Source organism: Lipophrys pholis (assembly GCF_963383615.2).
Source record: "Lipophrys pholis genome assembly, chromosome: 2".
NCBI lineage: Eukaryota > Metazoa > Chordata > Actinopteri > Blenniiformes > Blenniidae > Lipophrys > Lipophrys pholis.
Genome location: NC_137636.1, coordinates 28,336,201 through 28,362,377, shown reverse-complemented (window position 1 = coordinate 28,362,377; position 26,177 = coordinate 28,336,201). Strand labels below are relative to the sequence as shown.

Genomic DNA, 26,177 nt, shown 5'->3' with positions numbered 1-26,177 from the left:
AATTTCTTGTGTGTTATTCTCTGGTAATGACAGATGAAATTGTGGTCTTCAGACCAGTGGGCCACACAATGTTCAGCTTTAGGTCTAAATGGACAAATGAAAAAATGCCTCTCGAGACAGGAAATGTTCTGCTTCCGGTCAGGCCACTAAATCCTACGTGCTGGTCCGTCACATGAAGTGTATTCGTGCTTTTGGACTGGTGGTCAGACCAGCATACCCACACAAAAAAAGCGAAAAGCTCTGCAAACTATTCTTCACATAATATAGGTAATGAGATGAATTTGAATAATATCAGATTTGAGGCTAAGTTGTGAAGATTTGGGAATAAGATAAATACTTCAGAGTTAAATGGAAGCTTATTGGACAATTGTTGAAAATGACCCGGATATTTTACCACATTTGCACATACTTTATGCACATAGAAGAAAAGTAGACTTTTGTACAATATCTCACTAAATATATTTACATGACATACAATTCGCCATCAGTGCAATACATAGGAATGTTGCATATTTACCAAATGTTAGACTCTTTCCTTTATGAAGAAAAATAATTCCAATGACAGAAGCTGATATAACTAATGTGTAAAGTAACATGTGCAACTCTCATATTGGTTAACAGCTTCAGAGGAAATAAAAAAAATAAAATCTTAGTACCACCCTATCAACAATCAAATATTTAGCATTGAAAAAGTAATAGATCACATGTACATATATATCTTCATACATGTAATGAATTGCTTTTGTACAAATATTTTAAATAACTTTGGCAGTTTATCAGGAACAAAGTTATCGGAAAAATATGAAACAATAATATCAAACTGTCAGCAATGTCATGTAAGCTTGCCTTCCAAAGCTCATGTTCACAGTGGTCATTCAGAAAGGCTGGAAGCCGATGGCCGAAACGAAAGAACAAAAAGCCCAAAGAAAAGGAAAAACAATTCCACCCTTTCTGCTAAAGACTGTTAGCACTGGAGGCTGTCGTCATTGTTGTCATGGTTATAAAATTACAAACACCTATGAAGGTTTACATAGCAGTCATCGCCATTTAAAAAAACACGGTCTATTTTCAGGTCGGACTTAAAATACAAAGAGTTTGAAGGCAAGGGGACAGGACCCTGCTCGGCGGTCACTGTGGAATCATGGGAGAGACATGACCGAGAAGAGGACATGCACAACAGTGCTGTGTGGAAGAACGTGAAGCCAAAAAACGAGGGGTGCAAAATGAACAACTCTGCAACAATCAGAACGCCACACAGTCAGAAAATGACTTACACCGGACAAAATAATCGAGCAAATTTCAAACATACAAAGTTCACCATAATTCATATACGTTGATTTTGTTCTTTTTTTTTCTCCACTGGTTTGGCACTTTATTGGAACAAATCTCTGTTCAAAAAGACTAAATGTTGTACAAAAGGTATCATGTCTCATTAACATAACTCGTAGAATATAGTACTTAATAGTAAGCATACGGTAAGTAAACACTTGTACATACTGTAGTTTTAAAATGAACATTCCAACAGATGTTTTACGCACATGCACAAAAACAAACAAACAAACAAACACAACTCACTCTCTCTCTCCCTCTTTTGCTGCCTCGCCTCATCTGGGCCTCATCTGGGCCTCCACTGGGCCTCCTCTGCTTCTCTTTGGACAATCTCTTCTTTCTCTGCCGTTGTTTCCCAACGTGCTTCCACTGCTTTCTGTGCCTCCACTGTTCTCTATCTCTCGCTTTAAGACAACACAACTTTTTTTTTTTTTTTCCTCACACTGCAATTTATTTTCACTCGGCATTATGACACTTCCTCCGCCGAGCGTGTGTCGGTCTTGAGACGCACAAACTCCTTGGCCACCTCGTCATGGGTCCTTTGAGAGAGTATCCTCATGATGGTGAGGCCGGTTTCGTCCATGGAGATGCTCTTCACCAGCGGGTAGCAGGCAGAGCAGCTGCCCTTGTCCGCCAGCTCTCGGAGCTGGATGACTGTCATGCCGATGATGCGGTCCTCGCGGGCAAAGCAGTAGTCCTTTACTGAGACGTGCAGCTCGTAGGCCTCCGGCCCGTGTTCATTACTTAGAACACTGGGAGAAGAGACGAGGAGAGAAGTTGAAGTCAGAGACCGCAAACAACCAGTATGGGCAATATGAATGGAGACTGCAAATTTACAATTAATGGTGGGGTCAAAAAAGTAAAAAAAAGTAAACAAAAAAAAACAAACTTTGGCCTTGTTTTCATTATTTGTATGCGGGTTGAAATAAGTCAATTCAAGCATGTTTTGTGAGTGAAGTTGATATTTTTATTCAAATTTGCAATCACTGTGAGCCAGTTTTTAAAGGTTGTTTCTTAATTTTCTTGGAGAACTTAACAACCGTTTAAAATTCCACTGACAATGCCAGGAGAGTCGCCGACAGCTCTGCACTGATGCTGTAGCGACTCGGCGCTAAGCTCACTGTTGCCTCTGTGACTTGGCATAGCTGGAACACGGAGTGCTGGAGAAGGGATAAGACTGCAAAAGCAGTCACTGGATTCTCCTCAACTGTGTGAATGTGAAAAACTGAAACGTTGTACAACACTTTGTTTTCTTTTCAAAGCTCTGCAAAACTCCCCACAGGGCGGCAGGAGATGCTCAAACGTCTGCAGACAGAACGGTGAGTTGATGAAATCCTGATTGTTCCTGACCTTGGAATTCCAAGTTGAGGTTCCACTTTTCACTAAACCCGGACAATTTTGATCTTTGGTTGAGATTTCAGTGCAGCCGCCTGCAGTGTCAACAGTGTTTTAATGTGCACATGATCAACCAAAACACAAAATTCTAACTTATAATTGCCACACTGGGCTGGGATGCCTCAAACAAGTACCAACGTTTCTGTTGAGATGGTATTTTATTGTTTTTGATCAAATTAAATATACCAAATGGAAATAGGTCTTTTCAGAGTATAGACTTTCTTGAGCATATTTAATGATTGAAGGTTGATGGATCGAAGGACCAAAAGAAAACACAATACTCACTACTGGAATGTTTCATTGTACTTTGGTGACCAATTGTTATTCTTGGTCTTGGTGCTGAACTTGCGCTTCTTGTCAGCCAGGTGTGGACCGATGGCGTTGACCTCTACGAATGGACGGAACATGGCGTTGGTCTGCCAGAGGAGGTTGTTCACTCCCACCACTGAGGATTACAGAGGAAATCAATTGATGACACAGTTTAGAAGAAAACAAATAAAGATCAATATCGACAAAGATGCTTCCAACAAAACAATAAATACAAAGTTGTATTCCCAGCTCTGATTTCTATTTTTAGACTGCCATTTATCTTATCCCTACAGATAACCAGAAACAAAATGTAGAAAATGTTGTATTACTCTGGGATAGAGTCTGAACAGGTACAACAGAGCCTGATAGCGCGGCCATTTCTACTTATCTGGAACATTAATGGTAAACATCTCAGGGTGTTAGTCCCTGTAAATCAAACGGCAAGGATTTCTCGCCAGACTCACCATCCCGCTCTGACATTCAAAAAATGTACAAAGGATAAATCCACCATGAAGGAGACAAGAGATGCTGATTGATACAGCAGGTTCGCCAAGCTGTAACGCAACAGCAGTGTGCCGTCACAATAGCTCAGTCTTAAATTTCATCCTTTGCTCAGTGATAAGCACAAGTGGTAATTCTGGAAAATGTGGACATAAATAAAACATTATACTCCTGTTTCTCAACTTGTGAGGATGAATTTCAAAAAAACAAACAAACATGTATGCATGATCACCATTGTAACTAAACTATCATACTGTCATGGTGCCAGAGTTTCTGATTCCAGCTACTGTGTGTTTCTGTGTGGTGGTGATATTACTGCAGCTATGCGTTTGATGCTTTTAGCTGTGTTAAATTGTTGTTACTGAAATACCAGATCCCAAAATAAGCAATAATAGACACAAGGTTAAAGCAGTTATGCCTATTAAAACCAATTAGAACTGAGGCACCATTTGGTTCTATCTTTTTATGACTGCGGCGAGCGAGTGTTTCTCGCTTCAGAGCTCAATGTGACACGATTTCACCTTTTCCCACATGTATTCCTGAAATGGCATCATACAAACACATTCACAGAACATCTGGCTTTGGGGGAGCAACTGAATTCATCTTTCTTTAGGTCTTAATGGGCTGAACAAGGATGGGAATCAACACACTTAGCCCAAAAACAAGGTGTTCAAGACATTAGACCTGCAGTCAGAAGAACAAATGAGTGAACAAGCAAATAAAATCTTTTTGACAAGTAGATCAACACTCAAATAACCTAGGGTATAGTGATGTCTTTGCTTCAGCCTTTATTGGACATGCAAAAATATAGATATATTTAAAGATTTGGGCGGTGACAATGACCCTGATTTACATGTACTCTAAAAATCAGATCATTATCTAATTTTGGGAGTTATTCGATTAATCGAGTGGTAGTGTATTCAGCAAAATGTGTATTTGTGCATGTGTACTCATGTACATAATTCCTATATGTTTTCTTTTATAATTGTGCAAGTGTGGAAAAAAAAAAGTAGACAATGGAAGTGACATAGTTCAAATGTGAGTAGAAGACAAAAGACAACAAACACGACATGCAGCAGTGGCAAGTCAACATACTTATTTGTTGTGTAACTGTAGGGAAGGGGAGTTTAATTGCATGTTAAATGAAAGGAAAACTCAACACAGGGCATATATATTTCCTTCACATCTGCTAATATTAGCAGTCAGAACTCCAGAAAAGAACTGAAACAGGTAAACCTGGGCTTATTTGATCATTTCTACCATAATCTGGTCACTCACAGTAAATCCAGTTTCTATGCGCGTGTAAACAGGCTAAATTGTGACATTTCACAAAGCTGTTTGTCATGTTTTCTCTCAGAATTGATTCCATATTTATGCTCAAATGTGATAACTACAACTTAACACAAAGTGGAGAAACTGATGGCTCTAAGATTGCTGTGCTGCCATTTCTTTTTATGTTGCGCAGGATCTGTTAAATGTTTTTGGCAATACATCAGATTCGATGGCATATAAACTATTGGTACTAGAAGCAAGTCGAATCATAATCAACGTTAATCTCCATCTTCTAGGGAACATGAACGTCTGAACAACACTTTACTGCAAATTCCTCTGATAGCTGCTAGAACTCAGTCAGGGTAAAAGAATTGGAAACAGCCAGCAGAACGGCACTTTCGTACATAAACCCACGCTGCATGTTGGCTTTATGATAAAAATACGGGCAGCAAAAATACAGATGACTCAGATTCATAAATCATACGTTCCAGGCTAAGGTACCACTTTTTATAGCCCCATACCAAATAGAAAAATCAACCAAAGAACTTCCACAGTCAGGCCTGTTTTTTGGATTTTGTTTCTTCCATCCATCTTCGATAAGCTTTATTAAACCAACACACCTACGGGGCATTTCTAGAATCTCCAATTAACCTCAAACGTGATTTGGGACTTTGGGAGGAATGAGGATACGCTGAAAAAACAGACAAACACAAAGGGAAAAACATGCAAAATTCACACAGAAGAGCTGGCAGAACTTTGGAACTGCACTTTCTCAATTCAACATTATGGGATCAGGCTGATCACTGTGGCCAAAGCAGCTCTATCAGGACAACTGAAATTGAGTCTGAGAAAATTACCAGGTGTGAATAAATCTGAATAGAAATGAGGAAAAACAGGTCTCAGTGTAGGGGGGAAAAATAAAGACTCACCCTTCACGCTGACTTTGTGCTCTCCAGTGCCAGGGTGAGAGATGAGATTCACTTGTATTGACACCTCCCCCACCGATCCATTGGATGACTGACCTGGACACATAACAAAGCGGCAACAGGAGAATTAGAAAGGCATAATGAAAAAATAAAAAAATAAAAAATCCAAGTGAAGGTGAGAGATGCAGAGAGAAAGTCAAGGAGAGAAAGAGAGAAATTAAAGAGACAATATCCAAAACTGTGGGTGCAGCTTTTTTTTTCTTCTTTTTTGGTATAAAAAAATGTATCCGAAAAGCTGTGTATAAACAGTTTGTGGTGTGTCAAAGCTACAAAACTAAACCTAAGAAAAACAACAGGAGAGCAGACTTGAATTCAACTTGATACAGTAGCACCCTGGTAGGCAAAGCCAGGCTTTCCTTTAGCTTCAGGCTGAACAAGAACAATGAAACAAGAAACAAGAAACATGAAATATTCTGTCTGGTTTGACGGCCTATGGAAGAGGCAGGTGGCTTGGAGGAATTTACAAAATAAATAATGCCGTACATGATGTAATCATCGAACTGTTTCACTCGATGGGAATACAAAACACAGGTTGTACGCAACTTACTACCGATTGAAAACGACGCCATCAAGAAGAAGCAGAGATGTGACAAAGCTAAACAAAAATGTTAGCAGTGAAAAGGCTTTAGAAAAGGCATCGTGCACGGACTGCACAGAGTGTGAAAATAAATCCTTGCACCGACCGCCTACTTCTGCGGCCTTCTGTTTCACCCCGAGCCCAGGACAACACTGGGAGGCAAGTGCCACTGTGGTTGATGAAGGTACATGTAGATCCAATAGCTAATCAATATGTGCCGAACACGCAGTGCCCATTATAGCCGGTAATGAAGAAACAAGCCTCGAGATTTATTGTGACAATATCCCGGGAGGCCGGGGGAGGGTAGAAACAGACCCTGCCGCCGCTGCTGCTCCTGTTAAACCCTCGACTTGCCGAGAATTAACAAAGCCATGCCACTGCACATTTCCCTCAGCTATCCGTTTAAGTAGTGCTACGGCTGAATTGATTCTGTAACTTTTCTGCACAGCACACCCAGTTAGTGCCTTAACAAACACTGCAGACAGCGAGTCTGGCAGATTGAGAGACAGTTCGAGTAAGTCAAATAATGGACAATCAAGATAACAGGAATACAAAGTGGATAAAACAAAGGTGGCAGAGTTTGGGTCAGGGGACTAGATGTAAAGATATGTAAAAAGATAGGAATAGTGTGTAAGAGGCATTAATTGTAATGGGACTTCTCATTTATTTAATGCATAATTTCCATCCTCATTTTGGATGTTGCCTCACTTACACAGACAGAATATTGTCAGATGTAAGCTTAGAAGCTTAAACAATGAAGCAGTGCAGAATGTACAGCTAGACAAAGTGAGAGTGTAAACAATGTCACTTAAATATGTGCAGAGTTCAGCACCTCACACTTCATGTTTAATCTCGATATGAACAATTGTTGATTGTGAACAGTTTTTGCATTTTTCTTAAAGTATAAAGTACTCAGTCAGCTCCCTGACAAACAGAGGGACACATATGCTTCCACAAGCACACTTGGCAGGATGGAAGTAGTGCATGCCACAGTCTAAATGTGTCACTGTCAGAGCACAGGGGTTGGTTGATGATTAATGGAACAGTGTCCACTGTGCTACATCAAGCATCAGCACATCTCCGCACTGTTTACTGACCTAATGCACATCAACCACCTCACTACTTCCACTTATAGACATTAGACCTCCTCAGATAAAGAGAGAAAACATGGTGCGAAATTAGAGTCGGGGGTGGGATGGGTAGAGAGATGTGGGGCGGGAGGCCGAGAGAGAGAGAGAGAGAGAGAGAGAGAGAGAGAGAGAGAGAGAGAGAGAGAGAGAGAGAGAGAGAGAGAGAGAGAGACATCCAGCGTTCTCAAAATAGCACGTAACGAAACACAACGCGTCTGGGCCCATCTGTCAGTCAGTGAGGGCGGCGATGCTGGTTGGCCTGCTGGCTGCCTGGCTGCCTGGTCTTCTCCCACAGCCTCTTTACGTCCTCCTGCCTGCCTGTGAAGCATTCTGCAAGGCTGAGCACACCGAGGCGAGCAGGAGCTTAAAGCTTCAACGCCCCGCTGGGCAGTATTCCTTCTGCAACATCTCTGGACACCTCAAGGTATTTCTGTCTTGTTACAGAGAGCGTGGTGGAAGAAAAAAAAAAAAAAAAAAAAAACCCTCCATATTGAGAAAGATGAATGAGACGACAACACATTAAAGTGGGTCACTGTTGATGGAGAGGGAGAGTGAGCACAGAGCATTAAAGGGAATTCTGAGGTTCATACAACACATATATATTAAAGATCTGTCATGGTTGGGAAAAGAAGATGGCTGTGGAGAGCCCACGGATACTTTGATTATGTGTTTGTTTATTTACAGCAAAAGAAAAACGACATGCAGCGAGAGGATAAATGTAATTACTGCAAGTAAAATGAAGCATCTCCAGGAGATCCTCAGAACACACATATCGCTGTGGTGCAGTTAGAGATGAGAGTGAGAGGAAAAAAAAAAACCCCACTGTCAAGGTTTGAAGAAGCCAGTGATTTGAAGAGGGCGACATGAAGCTTTCTGTTCGAAATACAGTAAACTGTGAACAACTGCTGCAATTAAATCCACTCTGAGTGAACCATTTCACCACCACACTTTGTTAGGTTTCACTAACCGCTCACTTTACAAAAGTGTTTAAGTGCCGCTCTACAGTCTGTCCATTTTTTCCACATCTTTCGAACCCCTTCCACTGTGTCTATGCAAACACTTTCTTACCCCAAACCAGACAATGTTAATGGACACAGAAAACAGCTTTTAATCAAGCAGAGTAACCCAGCCGTGCTCCTTACCTTGAGAGGTTTGGGTGCATATATATTTCTTGATCAAGGCATCTGTAGGTTGAGTGTAAAGGCTGAGAGCATATTTGAGGGACTTCATGTCAGGACTCTTTTCAAGGAAAGTTTTCTTCAGTCCATTTCCTCCAGCATGGAAGTATTGCTGCATGAAAAGAGAAAAAAATAAAAATAAATAAATAACCGCAGGAGGAAATGAAAGCCTCTTGTAACTGTGTGCAAAACAACAAGTTAAAGTTGGCTACCAAACAATCTGGCATTAGGAATACAGCATGTATTTTCCAAGCAGGGGACAACAGCAATAGCTACTTTGCCGTCTAATTACGATGCCTTAAAATCTGGATCCCCTGCTTGGATAATTCTTACACATTTGTGTGTCAGTAAGCCTGATGGAGGTGGACAAGGCGAGTGTTTGCATTTTTTAACAATTGGCGTGTCACTACTCCCACACGTGTAAACAAAACAAGAGATCATTAGAAAAACAAAGGAGGGTCTGTCAGGGTGTTCCCGGTGTCAGCTCGGAGTCTATTGTCGTGACACAACTTAATAAGTTTGGCACACACTAAACTTTCAGAAGCAGAGAACAAAACAAATACAGAAGACAGGGACACGGCGCGTGAATTGGATTACAGCTGCCAGGTGATAGCCGAGCCACGCCAACCTCATCAAACACAGAGTGACACCACAGCAGAGCCGACGCTGGCTGATATTTCTTGACTTGTGTCAGGTCAGTGCTTGGCAGTGACTCAACACAACGGGAGACGCTGCTTTCTGCCTCACCAACGAATCGTGAGTCATAAAATTTGACCGGCATGTGCCTTTCGTGATCTGTACATGATCTGGCGTGCAGACGTGACTCATGGGTGGAGTTAATGAAGAAAAGGAGAGGGAGTAGCATGTGTTCACACTACATGGACATTTTTCATAAACATATTTATGGCTGGTTGCACGTTTTAGCAGGCAAGGTCTACATGTTCTCGGCATGTGTATTTGCAGTTTCCTGCCACACTCCAAATACACATTACAGACCAATGGGTGTGTTTAAATTGCCCATAGGTGTGAATGTGAATGTGTGTCTCTCTCTCTGTTTTCTCTGTGATAGAAAAGTCATGCCTGCTGGAAGAAGAGGTTTGGTATTTAGAGCTTGCACGTAAATGCATTTCGCTGTGGGTTATTGCGAGTTACTGTTAATCCTATTTGTTGTAGTTTATGTTTATTTAATAAAAATAAAAAAAAGCTAATCTAATCACTTGTTACAATATTCTGAGTGATTAAATAACGTGGGCAGGTCATGTTTGGGGATGCTAACAGTGTTACCGCTGGGCTGCTGCACTGAAATGCCTCTGGCACGAAGACCAGAATCCACCTGAGTGCTTAAAATATGAACTTGCTTCTGACAAAATCCTCCGACACCCATCCATCCTTCCAACATCCTATCCCCCTCAGTTTCCCCACCTATCTTTCTTATAATCCTTTTATTGCTTAATTCTTCATATGCCCTTATTTCTGTTTGGTAAATTTGTGTTTATTTACTAAGCCAGTTGTCACCGAGAGCCGAGAAAAGTGAGTTTTCTTTATTTTTTTATTCTTTTTCACTCATGTTCCCACTGTGGCGATCCTGGAACGTAGCAGACTACAGGTAATCACAGGACATCTCAGCTTGTTTATTTGTCTACCTATCGATGCACTTTGCACTGAATAGACATACAAACTATTTTCAACATGAAATCTGATATATGATGTGAGAACCGCCATTGGACTCTCATGCAATAACCTCACAGGTCAGAGTTCAAACAAAGCAGCAAATGAAGCATTACTGGGAATCTGTTAAAAGGAGCTCCTCTCTGGGTCACTGCATTTACCCATTATCCCAGCCATTAATTTTCACAGGTTCAAAGTTCAGTCAGGATGTAGTATTTTCAGCGGGGTAATCCTTAAATCCACTAATGGGTAAATATTGAAGGAAATTTACTGGGTTGACTGTTTTGGATTTTTTATTTTTTTCCCCCACACAACCAACATTTTACCCTGTAAAATATGTTCTTGCTTGTGGGAATCTGAAGGACTCTGCCAATTGTCCATATTTATATTTTCTTGGCCGTAGCCACGATTCCTCTGGGGTCATTTATAGTTGAAGTACTAAAAGTGTTCACTTTTAATGTATCTCTCCCATTTGTCTGTTTAGACTGGAGGTAAATCTCATCTGATCAGCTCATTCTCCCCAGCTCAACTCTGCTAATTGACTCTTCTCATTTGAATACTAATGAGTAGAATTCCAGTGACGTGATTGATCTGAACCTGCAGGTAGTTTCCTCAGTGACAGCGAAATCAATTAGTTTTCACTGCACTTTATGATGCACTGTTCCCTGGTGGCACCTCCCCATAACTCTTCTGTTGTCCCTGAGTAACGGAGCCTTGGTTTTGAAAAGGTTTAATATCTTCCACTAAAACAGTGATGAGGCAGAAACATTTGAATTTCACGGTTTGCTTTCCGCTGCAGGGGTCCGAGCAACTTTTATTTATCCGTGATGTTAATCGAGGCCCCTAAAATTAATCTAATCTCAACAAGAATCTGTTGTTCTGTAATTATTTGTTTTCCCCAGCATGCTGAATGTGCTAATAATTCAAATGCACCAAATCTCTTTGTTAGAGCTAATCAAGAAATATCAGAGATCAAAACAGCGTGGATTTAGAACAGCTCATTATAACCTTGATTAGAAATTTTTTTTTGTTAGTTTTTTTTTTTTTTTTTTGCGCAAGAAGAAAAAAGATTTCTTTCCTGGTGAATGCTGCTGAAAGGGAATTTCTTACTTTAATTGGTGTGGCTAATTTGGGGTTTTTAACGTTCAAAACATCAGACACATACCGACATTTGGAGTCCACATTAGTCACAACAGTTGGTGGCTGTACTATAAATCGGCGGTTTTAAGAGAACAGAAGGAAACAACAATCGGTATAAAGTAACGCCTAAGCCCCTGGTGTCCTAAAAGCAGATTTCTAGGCTGCACACAACACATTTGGTCTTTGATTTGCAATATGCTCAGTTAAGTCATTTGCATAACTCAGTTGTACCACGTGCATCTGCTGTGCTTTTTAAAGGTCAAAATTAGCCATTCATGTGAGAGAAATATTATTATCAACAGAGAAAAAAAAGAGAGAATAACTCACCTTGATGGTGGGAAGCACAAGGTCCATGGCTGCACACTGACGTGGTGTCAGACTTCTGGCTTCCTCTCGAGTAACATGCTCCTGGAGGCACACCAGACAAAGTGAAACACTGCGGTGGGCGAAAACTGCATCACAGGTTACATTCAAACTCTTTACATTTCAAACTGTTTTTCCAGGATAATGGTAATGACCTTAGGTGAGCAAAGCCACTTGAGACTCAGACAAAAACAGAACCAGCTGCAGTCATTTAAAGCGCCGAGTGATAAATTTAAGTCTCGCTGTCTCACAGCAGCACTCTAAAAATCTATTTTAATCATGAAAAATGTTTTTGTCAATTGTAATTGGAGCTTTCCTGAGTTGTGAATTGATTACAGTAAATAACTTGTGGCACTCCTTTATTTCCCAGGTGTTTCCCTTACAGGGCAAAGATAGAGCAGCATTAATGTTTTATGAAACCGGCTTCGAAGGAACCAAATCACTGATGCAGACATGGCTACAGTCGCTGGTTCCAATCAGGGTGCAATGTTTCCACATAAATAGATGCTTTTGGGAAAGTTCTCAGAAGGAGGGCAAGGGTATTACAATAATCATTCCATTTTGTTGTGGACATATTCTATCCCTGTTTTAAATTTTTTTGTGAATATACAGTCATCATCACACACTCTTACGGGTATACACATGGCAAATAGTAAAATGGTCAAATGGATTTAACTTATGTAGTGCTTTTTTTTTTTTTACTGTGTGAGAAGTCCCAAAGCGCTTTACATCGTTAATCACATTCATCCATTCACATACACATTCATGCACCAATGAGGCTGCTGCCATGCAAGGTGCTGTCAATCCATTGGGAGCAACATTTCTACTGTGACATTCAGAGGATGGAAATCCATTTCTCATTTTACATTTTAATTCAACTCTGCACTACTTTCAAGTTGGGGCACTTTTCACACAATATAAACACATTTATTTTACATGCACTGTTTCGCCAGTACCATTCATCAGTATGAGAGCAGAACACATTTTCTTCCCGATGGCAGTAATAATAAGTCAGCAGTTTCAGCTACAACCAGATCTAAATGAAAGGATTTCCCATCTTGTTTCCCCGGCAAAACTGCATATTGGTGTTGAAGCTTAAACGTTAACAAACATAACCACACTGGAAGATGCGTGCACAAGGTGAAAAACTGTTACACTGTATTTTGCAAACACCAAATGAAACACTAAGCAAAGACACGTCGATCAAGCTGAAATCGGAAAAAACATATATATATTTTTTTATTATTCAACCAGTTTACATCTTTTCCCAAAATAGGGGATAAATGCCGTTAATCAACATCTATGCTTGGATATTTTATGGATCTTGATGTCTTTTTCAGCCATGAAATAAGGTTGTTCTTAAGCAATTTTTTCCATAAAAGGCAGTTGACTTGGATAAATGTTTCAATCAGTATTCTTTTTTATCCCTTTCAACTTGTGAATCCACAAGTCTTTTAGAGAAATGGCTACAGTCCCATCAAATCCACAAGGGATTGAAGATAAAACACTACAAACCACCTTGTGTAACATATTTGGTTTAACAGATAAGTGCTCAGTGGACATGGGCAAAGGATTTGTGGAGGTCAGAGGACGTAGTTTGGCAAAGTGGTCCCGCACACAAATTTCATTATGTGTTATAGGAAAGCAGCATATCGGCACTAAAAACCTCTTTGGCTCTTGCAGCAAATCTATGCCATCACAAAGGTTACAAAAGTCACAACAAGGGTAGTAAAGTTTAATGGAATACATAGGAATGAAATAAAAACTGTGAAAATGTATTAAATAATGATATAACTAACTCCAGGCAAACCCCCAACATCAACAAAAACAACAAAGATTGCAAAAAACCTGACTAGAAAGATCATCTCATGAACGAATGAATGAAGGGAAAACACAACACGAGTGAATGAGGCAATCACTCATAATCATGAATAACAAGAGGATGATAAAGCACGCTAATGCTTTGGGAGGAAGAAACACCCATCTGTGCACTGATGATCACTACCCAAATGCTGCCTCACAGGACATCTGAGTCTCACACACAAGGCAAAGAAGAAGGTGAGCAAATACAGAACACACACGCATATGTACACCGGTGAACACACATTCTGTGTTTGCACCCCCTGTGTGAGAAGTAAAATACCTCTCAGAGGTACTGTCAAAGCATATTTGTTAGTGGAACTACAGCATTGCCACTGATCCATTCCACTGCTTCACAACGTAGAGCTCAGGGGATTAAACATCCTCCAGTCAAAGCAGCAATTAGACACCTGCCTACTTATGTCGCATCAACTGTAATGCACAATATCAAAGCCTATATGGTCTTACATAACGCTGTTACTTTTTGTGTTTCCTTGTTTTTGGTGGCTTTCCAACAGAATGTGATTGTGCTATACCAACAAATAACAAGGTCTTAAGGTATTGTCTTGTTGTTTTAAGCATTTTTTTTATTACAGTAGTGCACAAGCCCCTTACATTGAGACTATGCAGCTTTTACACAAATGCCATGAGGAAAAGAATTTGTTCCTTCAAGCGTTTCCTCAGTAGTTTTTTCATTTTAGTGTATTACCTGTATCATCATACGGCAGCTGGATATACAGATGAATCTCTAGAGCTGAACAACATTTGGAAACCCAAATGGCAGATGGCAGTCCTCATCTTATCCTAAACTACTTTCCCATAACATGCTCATTAAGAGGTTAAATATAATCCCTCCGGGTCATTCAGCGTACTTTACGATCCTATTATGTGCGGTTCCAAAAGCAAAAGCCATGTGTTTTCTAGAAAAGGATCAAAAAGTGAGTATCGTGTAGCTCTCTCAGTGACTTTAAAAATGTTTTTGTTTTTTTTTACCTACAATCCATAACCCATTTGTAAGACCGCTCACAATATGATGTCTGACTCAATTACAGATTCATACTGATGTAGGTGTAATGGATGTTTGCTTTTTCAAGTCTTTTAGGATGCAAAAATGAGAGATTTCAGACAGGATGACACATTAAATCATCATCCAATAGTTACCTTCAGTTTGGACAGTTGTCCCAAGTCCTTGGCAGCACTGAAGATCATCTGAGCTCCTTGCTGTTGGGAGAATCAGACACATTTCACATGGTGACATATACTGTATCAACACCAACTAAACAAATCATTTATTAATAATGTAAATAAAAATACACAAAAACAAGTCTAAAAAATTGGCTATTTTAGTGATTACAGTTTGTTTTTTGGGGGGAAATTTTTAAAAAATAACACTAAAAGAACACAACACCCGTATTAAAAAAACAGAATGCAAATAAAGCTTGATATTAATGCACTTGAACTATTCCAGCAACAACAATACAACACAAACAAATGGTCTGAGAGAAAAAAGGATTAACAGTATGAGACTGATATTACATGTTTTATTTGAGTGTTGTGATGGAGCAATGGAGAGCTGAACAGATGGACAAAACGAGAGACAGGTGGACAAGAGGGGGGAGGTGGCCGAGCAGAGGGATGAAAAGAGAAGGAGAAAAAGGTAAAGAGACAGTTCAAACTCACGCTCTGGTCACTCAGCGGAGGCAGAACGATTGTTCTCTCGATGGTGTTCAGCACAATTTTCCACAGCTCTTTGAGGACTCGTTTCAGCACGGTCTTCTCACAGATCTTGGCAAATAACATCAAACTGTGAAGCGGCAAAGAGGAGCACTTGTCAGGTCAAACACTTGAAACACGTGTCTGCGGCTGAGCCAACGTGGCTGCAGGCTCCAAGTGGTGACGTCCTCATACATAATACGATTAAAAGAAGGAAAAACACCTGTGATTCATAGAATAAATGCAGGAGCTTTCTGCTTTAATCTTAGCCCATTGTGAAAGCAGAGTCTCAGAGACAGGAGGAAGGATTTGGTATTTCCATATCATTAAGAGGATTCCCTATAATACCCCATTGGCCTCGATGTTGCTTTGACAAATGGTTGAGAATGACTTCCGGAGCTCCGCTGAACTATATCAGCTTTTTCAAGAATGATGTTCAAGAAGAAATATAAATAAAGCCACCAAGTTGAATTTCAGAGCTAAACATTGCTACTCTTTCTCTTTTGGCAGTCATCATGATTGTCTTGTACTTTAGTAACCCCAAAGGAGCAGCATGAGAATGAAAGTTGGAAATATAGCCTCAACATTAATCTCAGAGGATGAAACATGACTAATGAAGTAATGATGGAAAACAGATTTTATTGGTTGCTTCACGGTGTGGGTACGTTCACAGTTTATTATGGTTTTCAGCAAAAGAGTGCAGAGTCTAAAAGAAGAACTTCTGCTAAAGGTAAAAGGACTTTGCAATGGCGAAGGCTGCCATTAGAGGTGCTCATCGTAAGGGTGCCCCAGAACTCTACCGACACATTGATGGAGCGTCAACTAGAATAGAACATTAATGCTCCATTAAAGTATCAGTACTTTGTAATGTACAGTAAATGCTGCATTTCCATTGTTTCTACAGTGATTTCTTTAGTTGAAATGCACAGCTTGAAATGGTTTCTTTCAATTTAATCATGAAGACCAATGGAGGATAAAGCTCTGCTGTTACTATATTGCATTCACACGATACCTACTTCTTATCCAGAAGATCCATAAGAGGCCGGAGGACAGTTTCTGCATCCAACGCAGGATTATTCCCTTTGATCGGACCTTTCATCTGGACCAGCTCCTGGTTCATCTGCTTCACACAGTCTTCGATCACAGGTTTAAAACTGTATGATGGACAGGGAACAGCCTTTTAAACACTTTACACGTTGTTCACTGCAGCACTCAAAGTCAGCTGCTCCGCGAAGGTGCCAGCTCACACCTGCTGTTTCTATTATATTATTGTAAGGAGTGAGGCGCAGATGTGTCTTTTCTTTGGGCTGAAATGTTGAGTAACTCACTGCGCTCGCAAAGAACACTGCACAGCACGAGAGCTTGAACCAATTAAATTTTGAATACATGCCTATCAATAACTAAGGAGACTTGTTGTACAATATAGTTGACAGAGCGAGACTTGAAGGGAACCATTGCCCAATTGAAAACGATCAGAAGCAGACGTGTTCACATGAATGGAAACTTGCACCCACTCACGCACACACATACACACGCATGCACACAAACTTATTTTATACCTCCCCAAACCTCACCTGGAGCCAAACACTCCGCTGAGCTCATCAAGCACTGTGTTGAGTTTATTCTGCAGCTCCTTTAGCAGTTCACTGGCCTCTGCATCCAGCTGTCAGTGGAAAACAGACAGTTACTACATCATTACACTCCATGTACTTGCCTGTACTGAGTATGGTTCTATGTCTCTGAAGGGCGCCTCAAAAGAGGGTGTGGGGTTTTGCAGGGGAGGGGGAGCCAACGGGCTCAGAGGAGAGGTTACCTGCCTTGCTGGTGGCCTCCCTACTCACTCTGCCTGCCATCTGTGCAGAGCCCTGCTCTGACTACCAATGGACAGCTCACCTCTGAGCGCTGCAATGATGACTGCTTGCCGAGTCATGAGACACGGTGTCAGCACACAAGTAGGCAGCTACTACTGTTCTCAAAACTGGAGTAGTTTTGTGCATTGTCGCACAGGTTACAGAGGCGAGAGGATGCTGTCAACCAGTGATATCTTTGGTTTTACTGTTTGAGTTCATGCTTACTGACATCTGCACAATCGGCCTTTTCTTCAGAAATACTCTGCTTTTTAATTTTCAGAAAAATAAGTGGAACACAAAAGACTAAATCATTACACATTGACCCTTCCAACACTTTCAGAGAATCCTCCCACATAGCTGTATGGACTTTGTATCCAAAACTCCAGACTTGACATAACAGAACAGTTTGAAAATGTATTCACAGTATTTATATGCACATGCATGGCATGTGTGGGGTTTCTGCAGCACCGTATTTATGCATGTGATGGATGTGCATGTTTGTTTAACTTCTCTTTGGGACATATTCTGAAATAATGCACGGGTGGATGAACGGTGCTGTGCATCGCGTGTGAGTGCATTTCTGTGTCATTAACGGTATGTATGAGAGCATCTGTTTGTCTCAGTGCTTATGAATTACATTTGCCATGTACAAATGTCCAAATATTGACGTTTTGGATGGGGGTGGAGAACATATGTTGAGGCTCAGTGCTCAGATGGATGTGTGAGGCGAGGCACCGCACCACATGCATGACAGATCGTCACATTAGACCCGATAAGCTTAGCCATGGAGCTGCTCATCTCACACATTCTAATGGTGGATGGCTCAGCTGGGAAGCGGATGTGTAAACTAAACCTTTTATAGACATTGTTATTCTGCAGACATGCCTCCATTGGCATTACAAACGAGACAGATTTCTACACCCGTGTATGTGTGCTCACATGCACGCACATTCGTACTGCTGTCACCTCGATGGAAGTGATTGCAGCATGCAGAATTTGTCTGTCACACAGAAAATTGCCCATAGTGGTTTGAGTTGTGATTTTCCCCGTTCGAGTCACAGATCACATCTTTTCAAGTGATAGTAAGAAAATAAATAAATAAATAAATGAATACTGGCGGCCTTGGCCTTTTATCAGTCCCTCTTTGGCCTGGGGAAGGCTTTAGATTTGGCTCTAATCTGCAGCCTGGCAGTGGCAGAAACTGAGATTCTCAGTTTTGTAAGAACACTTTGTGCAATGGAAATGCTGGCAACAGACATTCACCCCACTGTCAGATAAAACCATGGATCCCCTGCAAAACCGTCACCCCCTGAGAGGAGACGATTCCCTTTAGACGCCACATGATTTCTGACGGTTCAGTCAAAAGTCTACTTGAAAATGGCAGTCCTGATAGAAATGCCTTCATTTAAAGGTAGTCGCTGGGATTTGAGAGGCAGTTTTGTGGTTTGAAAAGCTCAGAGATTCTTTCCTCTGAAATGTCAGGATACAGATAAGGTCTGTTGTTGATGTTGATATAAATGCAAAAACAGCTTCTGAGTCAAATAGCATTTCCATTAAAAAGTCAATATGTGTATCCCCCCCCACTTTAAGGCCTTACACGGGTAGGGCACTAATGGAGGACATTTCCTTCTTTGGTAATTAAATGTACAGTACACACAAGGAGACATGGTGTTTGGAATTCATGGAGCACCTGGTTCCTCCATGGTAGCTGGTTTCACTCGACACTGACTGGCATTCAGAGTCCTCCGGAGTGTATAAACTCTCTCTCTGGCTGACAGCCTATCATCTGTAGTCCAGCTTTGCTTCCCTTTGCCTGTTTCAACAATGCCATATCTACTGGCTGGCAGGTATTTAGTCCATCGAGCAGTTTGTCCAAAATAATGAGGAATGCAGATCCCAACTTTTTTTTACATAAGCAAATAACGGTTTAAAAGAAATGACCATCTCTACACTGAGAAGAGCACGTTAGCAAACAGGGCAACTTCCAAAATATAGGGTGATATTCATCTTAGGAGATCAGCTCGTGATGCCATAAATGGGCACTGTGAGAGATTATTGTTAATCTCTGTTATTGGTGACACTATGATGCGTGCTTTTTGTAATTACCTTGGCTCTCTGTGACTTAATTGCTGATAGGAAACTATGCTGTAATGAACAGCCTCCTGTGCAGTGAGGAAACTATCGTACAACTTTCACAGGCAATCCCCTGCTTTATAATGAGCAAGTAAAAGAAATTAGTTGGGATGAGCTTTAAAATTTACATAATTGATCATTATTAGTAGAAATTCACATCTTGACTTTGTAAAGTGAAGATAAAACCTCTATTGTCATTATTTTTCAGATATTAATGAACTTAGTAGTCCCGGGTGAGGCCTGCAAACAGATAGGCGACAGCAGCACCTCAGCAGAGGGCACAGCCGGACAGATTCTTAAGAGAAGCTCATTAAAAACCAATCTGCGAATTCCTGTTGAAGCATTTTCTGCTATTTGGGGAAGGGAAAAAACAATAAACAAAACCGCAACACGACAAGCCTCTGACTCCATTTTTTGCATTGGTGTAGAAAAAAAGGAGGGGGGGACGAACAAAAATAAATATCTAAATAAATATCACCCTTTTCAAATTAACGATGGAGAGAGAAGTGGACAGACAGAAAAAAAAGTAAGCTAAAAATAAAGATGGGATCGGGTGGTTTCATCCACTATCCCCAGAGCGAAGGGGATGGTGAGCTTTAGCAGCCTGTCCAGAGGGGTGATGGGTAATTCAGATTCCGTATGCTCTGTGGCACATGCTGCTGGAGGGGGTTGTGGGGGGGGGTTGTGGGTGAGAAGCATAGGAGTGTGAGGGGTGGCACAGGGGGGGGAGGGGGAGGGGCGTGCTTTTTTTTTTTTCGGATCGTTTGATAAAATGGTGAGAAGGGGTGTTGACGAGTCCTATTGCACACACCTTACAGAAGGACACAACCCCCTCCTCCTGGAGACAGAGAAGAGAGAGCACAAAAAGGAAACGGAGGGGGAACAAACACAAGACACAACGACAGGAGACAAAACGCAAGGCGAGACAAGCGTTAGAAGAAACAGAGAGAAACATGCACGTAAGTCACAAGAAGCCGGCGGCTTCTCAGGTTAGACTGACAGACTGACAGGTCGACAGGGGAAGTATTCACCTGTGCCTCACAGGTGACACAAAGATTTCAGGGGTTTAACTTAATATCGAGTAGAATGTTAAGTCAGCACATGTTATACACAGGAGGGCGGGTTGGATGTGGGGTAAACGAGGACGGGATACAAGTTACTGGGGAATTGTAGTCGAGATAGTAGTTGGAAAGGGGTCATATTAGAAAAACGGAGCGACATGTCAGATTAGTCTGCTGGTTGATTAAGAGCAGAAGTGAAGGGGGGATTACAGCTCGTCACTGTTGGGGTCAACTCACTTTCACTTAGATGTCATCTGAAATGAAATTTACATAAAAATTGCACAGCATTTATTTCACAGCGGCAGACTGCTGATCGGAAAAAGTGAGGTTTGAAGACTCATGTTAACACTGCTGAAATGTTCTTTAGCAAGAGTCTGAATGCTATAAGCCTTGGGGATATTAGCATTTGGCCAACCTTGTGGTTACAAAGGCCCAAAGCTGTTTTGTATTGTGTTCATACACTAATCTCAGAGATTAAGGAATCAAAATCTGATTAGAATTGAAAGTGAATTGCCTCAAACTTTCATTCAGTCTTGGTAGACAGATAGAGCTCGGGAAACAGACCTGTTTACCACCCATGGATTCGAACATCTTCTCCAGCTGGACACGAAGCTGCTGAATGTTGTTGAGAAGGATGCAGGGCTGGAAGAAAAATGAGACCGAGCATCAGAGGATTGCTTTGTTTGTCTGGAAATATCAAATAATACTCAATGACAAATGACATTCAGAAAATCTCTCGGACAACAAATACTCAATCCACAGCTTTTGTCAATCTGTTGCAACAGTTTGTGAGCTTGAGAGTAAAAAAAACATGTAATAAAAGAGTAAAAACTGTAAAGCCTATCCATTTTGATTTGTTGACACATCGCCTATGCAAGGAGAGAAAAGTCTGTGACGAACGTCAGCGCGGGTGTATGTGATCAATTCTAGGCTCCACAACAAGTTTTACAGACGACAGATATTAATCACCCTGCTTTTTACCATTCTTCAAAATGGTCAGACAGTCACATATTATGTGTATTATCTACCCAAGAAACTACTTACGAGGATACGGCACACCAAAATGTTGACAGTGGTAATAGATGGTGCTAACATGGTAATTCTGTGCCCCACAGGAGAGCGATGATTGGTGTCTTTGTATTCCCACAGCAGCCAATGGCTCTCACTAGATTTATGAGCACATTTCAATAGAAGTGATGGGATATTCTAAATCTAGATAGCACTGGTGATCTCCCATAGTTATTCCATAGCTTTTGAGACGGACAAATAGAAGATAACAGGTTTGGCCTGCTACGGATTTATAGTATAATTTAAATGTCAGAGACTCCTGTAATATCAGACCAGACTTCAGGCAGCAGATGGAAGACAACAGTCCTACCTTCCTGCATTGACTACACCAATCATTGGTGAGTAGAGTGATACTCAGCAAGCCCGTTTGTAAGAAAATATCATTAATATTAAAGAAGAGGTAATTTCAGTGCTGTATTTCCCTACAGTGGGTCGTTTGCTTGTGCAGTGGTTAACAACCAACGGTTTGTTTTGGGGGAGGGGGGATATTAAAGGGGGGGTCCTGAGATTTCCCCTCCGCTGAGGTTGTCAAAATTAGATTTGCACTTGTGAAAGTAAAATACATAAAATTACACTTTCTTCAATCGAGAGCAGGAAATTGTGCATGACGAAGGCTATCACTTTCATGAAAATAGGCTTGTCAGCAAATGTTTGGCTTTTTCCGTTTGTTTTATTTCATTTTAAACATAATATATAAAACAAAACAATGAATACAATGAATATCCAAACTTAAAATGCTTGAAAAGGAGTAGGAAGAAGCATAAGCTTATAAAGTCCTAACACCTCTCCGGTCAATGACCATATGGCCATATTTGGTAACCTTTGCGTTTATCACAATTTCTATAAACTTTCTTCCCAAATGCTTTTTATAAACTTATGACTGTACTTTGATGGCGAATATATAATAAATGAATTTTTTTGGTCAACACTGAGATGGATGCTGCTGCTGGTATGTTTGTGCCATCTTGCTTTGACAAAGCATCCTTCTGTTGAAGTCTGGTCACCTAATACATTTTTCATGAAAATATAATAAACTATGAGAGATTGTGTTTGAGCAATAAGGGGCACACATACAATTGGCATGATTAGATTGGTAAATCATATTTAGGGTGCTTTCTAAGCTGAAAATGGTCAAATATGTTGGATTTTAGACAGTGTGATGCTTTTGGATATTTTATCATGTATAAAAGGCACACTTGATTGCTTTCTTAGACTATAAAGTATTAAAATATCCCTATTGGGTGGTGTGCACATGAATGTTGGGGGCTCTTAGGAATACAGGCAGTTGTTCCTCTTCAAAACCTCACAAAACATCATCTATTGTTTTGCCTGAACCACGAGACATGACCAAAGTGTACATACTTGCTATGATGTCTGTCACGTGCCCTCCATGAGGCTGTCAAATGAAAGCTTAAGGTAGGTTAACTTTGATGTAATCTCGCCATCGTATAACTCTAATTGCCTCTGTGTTCCTTTAATCCATCTGCTGTCTCCTTAGTTGCATCCCGGTAAGGAATGTTTCACATTTTCTCCGGGACAGTTATAATGAGCCTGTCATCGCGGTAAAGAAACATCTGCCTCCTCCCCCTACCATGCGAGGTGTGTTATCTCTCAGTCCAACTGCAAAGACCAGTGCTGATAATTAGGTCACTCACAAAGCTCTGTGTTTAGTCATCTGTCACATTCAACAATGGAAGGAGAGCCCAGAAAATACCAATGACTTCCCTCCATCAGCTGAGGGCTGTGAGATGAATAATTGCATCCCGGTTAATAGAGACACTGTGTTAAGTACATTACAGAAGACAGAGCAGAACAGGCTGGGCTTCCACAGTGAAATATGTTTTTTCATATAGTCTCCATGCCAACTGCTGGTGGAGAGAGTAATCACGGAAACACTGGCATCTGATTTACCATATTTGCACTTGTTCACATGTACACACACACGCACACTCACAAAACCACTCAATGCAACCTTTTCTATTAGTGTTTGCAGACTGAGTGGGCACTTACCACGTTCTCCTTACTCAAATACAAAGGAAAGTCCTTGGATATGATTGCAGCATACTGCAGAAGAACTTTGTTGATAGTCTGCAGGGATTAGAAGAAACCATGTGATAATTACATTTATATCACATTTTACAGAACATCATTGAATTTCTAGAACTCAACTGGAACAAGCAGTGAACAATCACAACCCACAAACAATTTGATAAATACAGAGAATCTGCTTAGATCAATGGCAACCTCTTTAGCTGAGAGTTATTACTTCCAGCAGAAGTGTTCAGGGTTCACTCGGAGGTATTTCCAAAGAGTCTGACCTTCGCAAAGCGGCACATGAAGTGAGCCAGAGCCTGCGGGTTTGGGCACTCCAGCTTCTTGATAATCTCAAAACTCTGGTTTAGTTGAGTGAACACATCCACCACTGAACAGGAGAAGAGGGCGTGCTCTGAGGTTTGCTGGAACTGTTGCGTGAATGAGAAGATGGGAGATGGATATCAGTTTGGGCAGAGAGAGAGAGAGAGAGAGCGAGAGAGATAGATAGAGAGAGAGAGAGGTAAAATGTCACATTGTGAGACTTTCAAAACCTTTATAATGGCGTCATTCTGTTTGACACTGCAAGTAAAACATTTGCTGAATGTCAAGACTACGCTATAACTCCATAATTCCCACAGAAGAATTCTAGATAACTGATTACAGCTAATGATGTTTGATAAATGTTGATATGTGCAAACTGGGACAAGCTAAGCAAGCTTTCTTTTGAACATATAAATAAAAAAAATCTTCATAAAAAGTCATGAAGTCACTTTGTATTATTCATCTAATGAGTTAAGCGCAGGATTAATAAGGGTGTTAACTTCAAACTGTGTCCAATGTAAACCTTGAATGAATAAATGGGTCCATATCGACATTATATATATAGTACTTGACATCTAGAGTGGATGGAAACTGTGAATCATGGGCTATAAGCGCTCTCACTAGCAGGAGGTGAACAGCTATCTGTTTTGTTGTCAGCAAAATTAACATATATAGACTGTGCTATCACAGTGTATCACTTTTAAAAGAGTACTAAAGTGATCGAGTGGTGCACTTTGATACAGATGGGCAGTTTTAATGGCAAGTGTGAGCCAAGTGCCATCATTTATAGGGTCTTTTTTTTATAAGACATGCAAACATCAGTCAATTTTAGATGGTAACACAGGTCCTGTGATTTAGACGTTGATCCCATGAAATGTTCCAGCAGGGCTGTCCAAACTGAGGGTCACCTATTGAAAAAGAAACAGCTCAAGAGAGGTGAAATCTGCACTAACTCGCTATCTTCGGTGACTTTCTTTATGCCATTGTTTAATTTGCCCCTTTTATTGTGAAAATACATTGTTCAAGAAGCTATAAAATCTCAAAAGTACAATGCAGTCAACTGCAAGTTTAATATATATGGGCCATAATTCTGAATTTGCTGCGGACCAATTAAAAATGTACATTGGTCTGAATACCTCTATTGCCTGATTTGGATAACCATAGACAAATGTGTGAAGGTGCGTCAATTTTCTGCATTTATTTAGTCAAACTTTTGCATATTTCCTCTCATTATATCCAAATATCCTTTAGAGCCTTTCTCTGTCCTAGAAATCCTGTTTTGTTTCCTCTTTATATCAATTTTTAATTGAAGTTTCATTTATATTTCCATCTTGTGATGTCTCAAGGCAACTGATGTTTTTGACTGTGATTTCTTTTTATCCCCTAGAGAGGTAAATTCAGGCTTTGTAGACTGTCCTTGCAGATTAAAAAAAAATGCCCCCTTAAGTGGCTTGTTTGGGTAACTGCAAAAGTTACGTATTGGGGGTATAATTTTATGCTGCACTCACTCCATCTTTTTTGTCTCTTTCCAGCGCTCCATTGACGAAATCCATGGCGACATCTTCGTTCTCATCAAGCCACTGAATGACAAATGGCTCAAACCACCTTAAAAAAGAGAGGGATTCTGTCATTGAGGGGTCAAAATAACAATTACATATTTGTATTATCTCTTGCACAAATGTTTTACAATCAGAAATGAAGTTTTGCATCTTAAAATGACATAAAATTAAATGTTTATTATTGAAAACAACACAAGATGTTCATGTTACAGTCAAAACTTTCACTGTGGATATGACCAAAGCTGCAATTCATGCTGCCATTGATATCAAGTTTCGTTTGTAGACAAATGAGTCTGCCAGGCGCAGACAGAGGACAGCCGAGGACAGCAGGGACCGGGCCTGATGAGTCGGGTAAAGACGCACATTTGTTAGTGGAATAGTAATTCAGTTCTGTCTGTTTCACTTTGCCATGTACTTGTTTAATATGGAGCCTGAGTTTTGTCCTCAGAGCTACGGACGTTGCCCCAACATTGCCTCGTACTCTGACTGAGGGCATCTGCCACATGATGGGACAGCCAAAAACAAGGTGGGTGGGGTAATAGAGAATAGGAGGGGGGAGACGGGCGGATAAAATGCTGTGCTTGTGAGAATGTGTGTTTGCATGATGCGTACGCCTGGGGAAGAATCAATCCTGCTAGAAATTTAGTTTGAGTGGCAGCGTCGGAGATGGGGAGGGAGAGTCATTACTCTGATAGACTGGCTGGATGGGAGAGGACACGACAATCCCTGT

The 26,177-nt window shown here is 40.7% G+C and overlaps 1 protein-coding gene across 1 annotated transcript in view; it reads right to left on the bottom strand.

The window, feature by feature from the left end:
• Positions 1–393: 393 nt before the first annotated feature.
• Positions 394–26,177, bottom strand: part of unc13c (unc-13 homolog C (C. elegans)) — a 122,895-nt gene continuing 97,111 nt past the window's right edge. Inside the window, exons 20-33 of the mRNA XM_080489634.1 lie at positions 25,397–25,493; positions 23,852–23,995; positions 23,544–23,621; positions 21,030–21,107; positions 20,216–20,242; positions 16,996–17,084; positions 16,438–16,575; positions 15,389–15,512; positions 14,870–14,929; positions 11,813–11,893; positions 8,642–8,789; positions 5,736–5,828; positions 3,010–3,169; positions 394–2,081 (exon numbers count right to left, since the gene is read on the bottom strand). Of these exons, the coding sequence (XP_080345760.1) occupies positions 1,796–2,081; positions 3,010–3,169; positions 5,736–5,828; positions 8,642–8,789; positions 11,813–11,893; positions 14,870–14,929; positions 15,389–15,512; positions 16,438–16,575; positions 16,996–17,084; positions 20,216–20,242; positions 21,030–21,107; positions 23,544–23,621; positions 23,852–23,995; positions 25,397–25,493 (1,603 nt within the window). The 3' untranslated portion in view covers positions 394–1,795. The remainder of the gene's footprint in view (positions 2,082–3,009; positions 3,170–5,735; positions 5,829–8,641; positions 8,790–11,812; positions 11,894–14,869; positions 14,930–15,388; positions 15,513–16,437; positions 16,576–16,995; positions 17,085–20,215; positions 20,243–21,029; positions 21,108–23,543; positions 23,622–23,851; positions 23,996–25,396; positions 25,494–26,177) is intronic.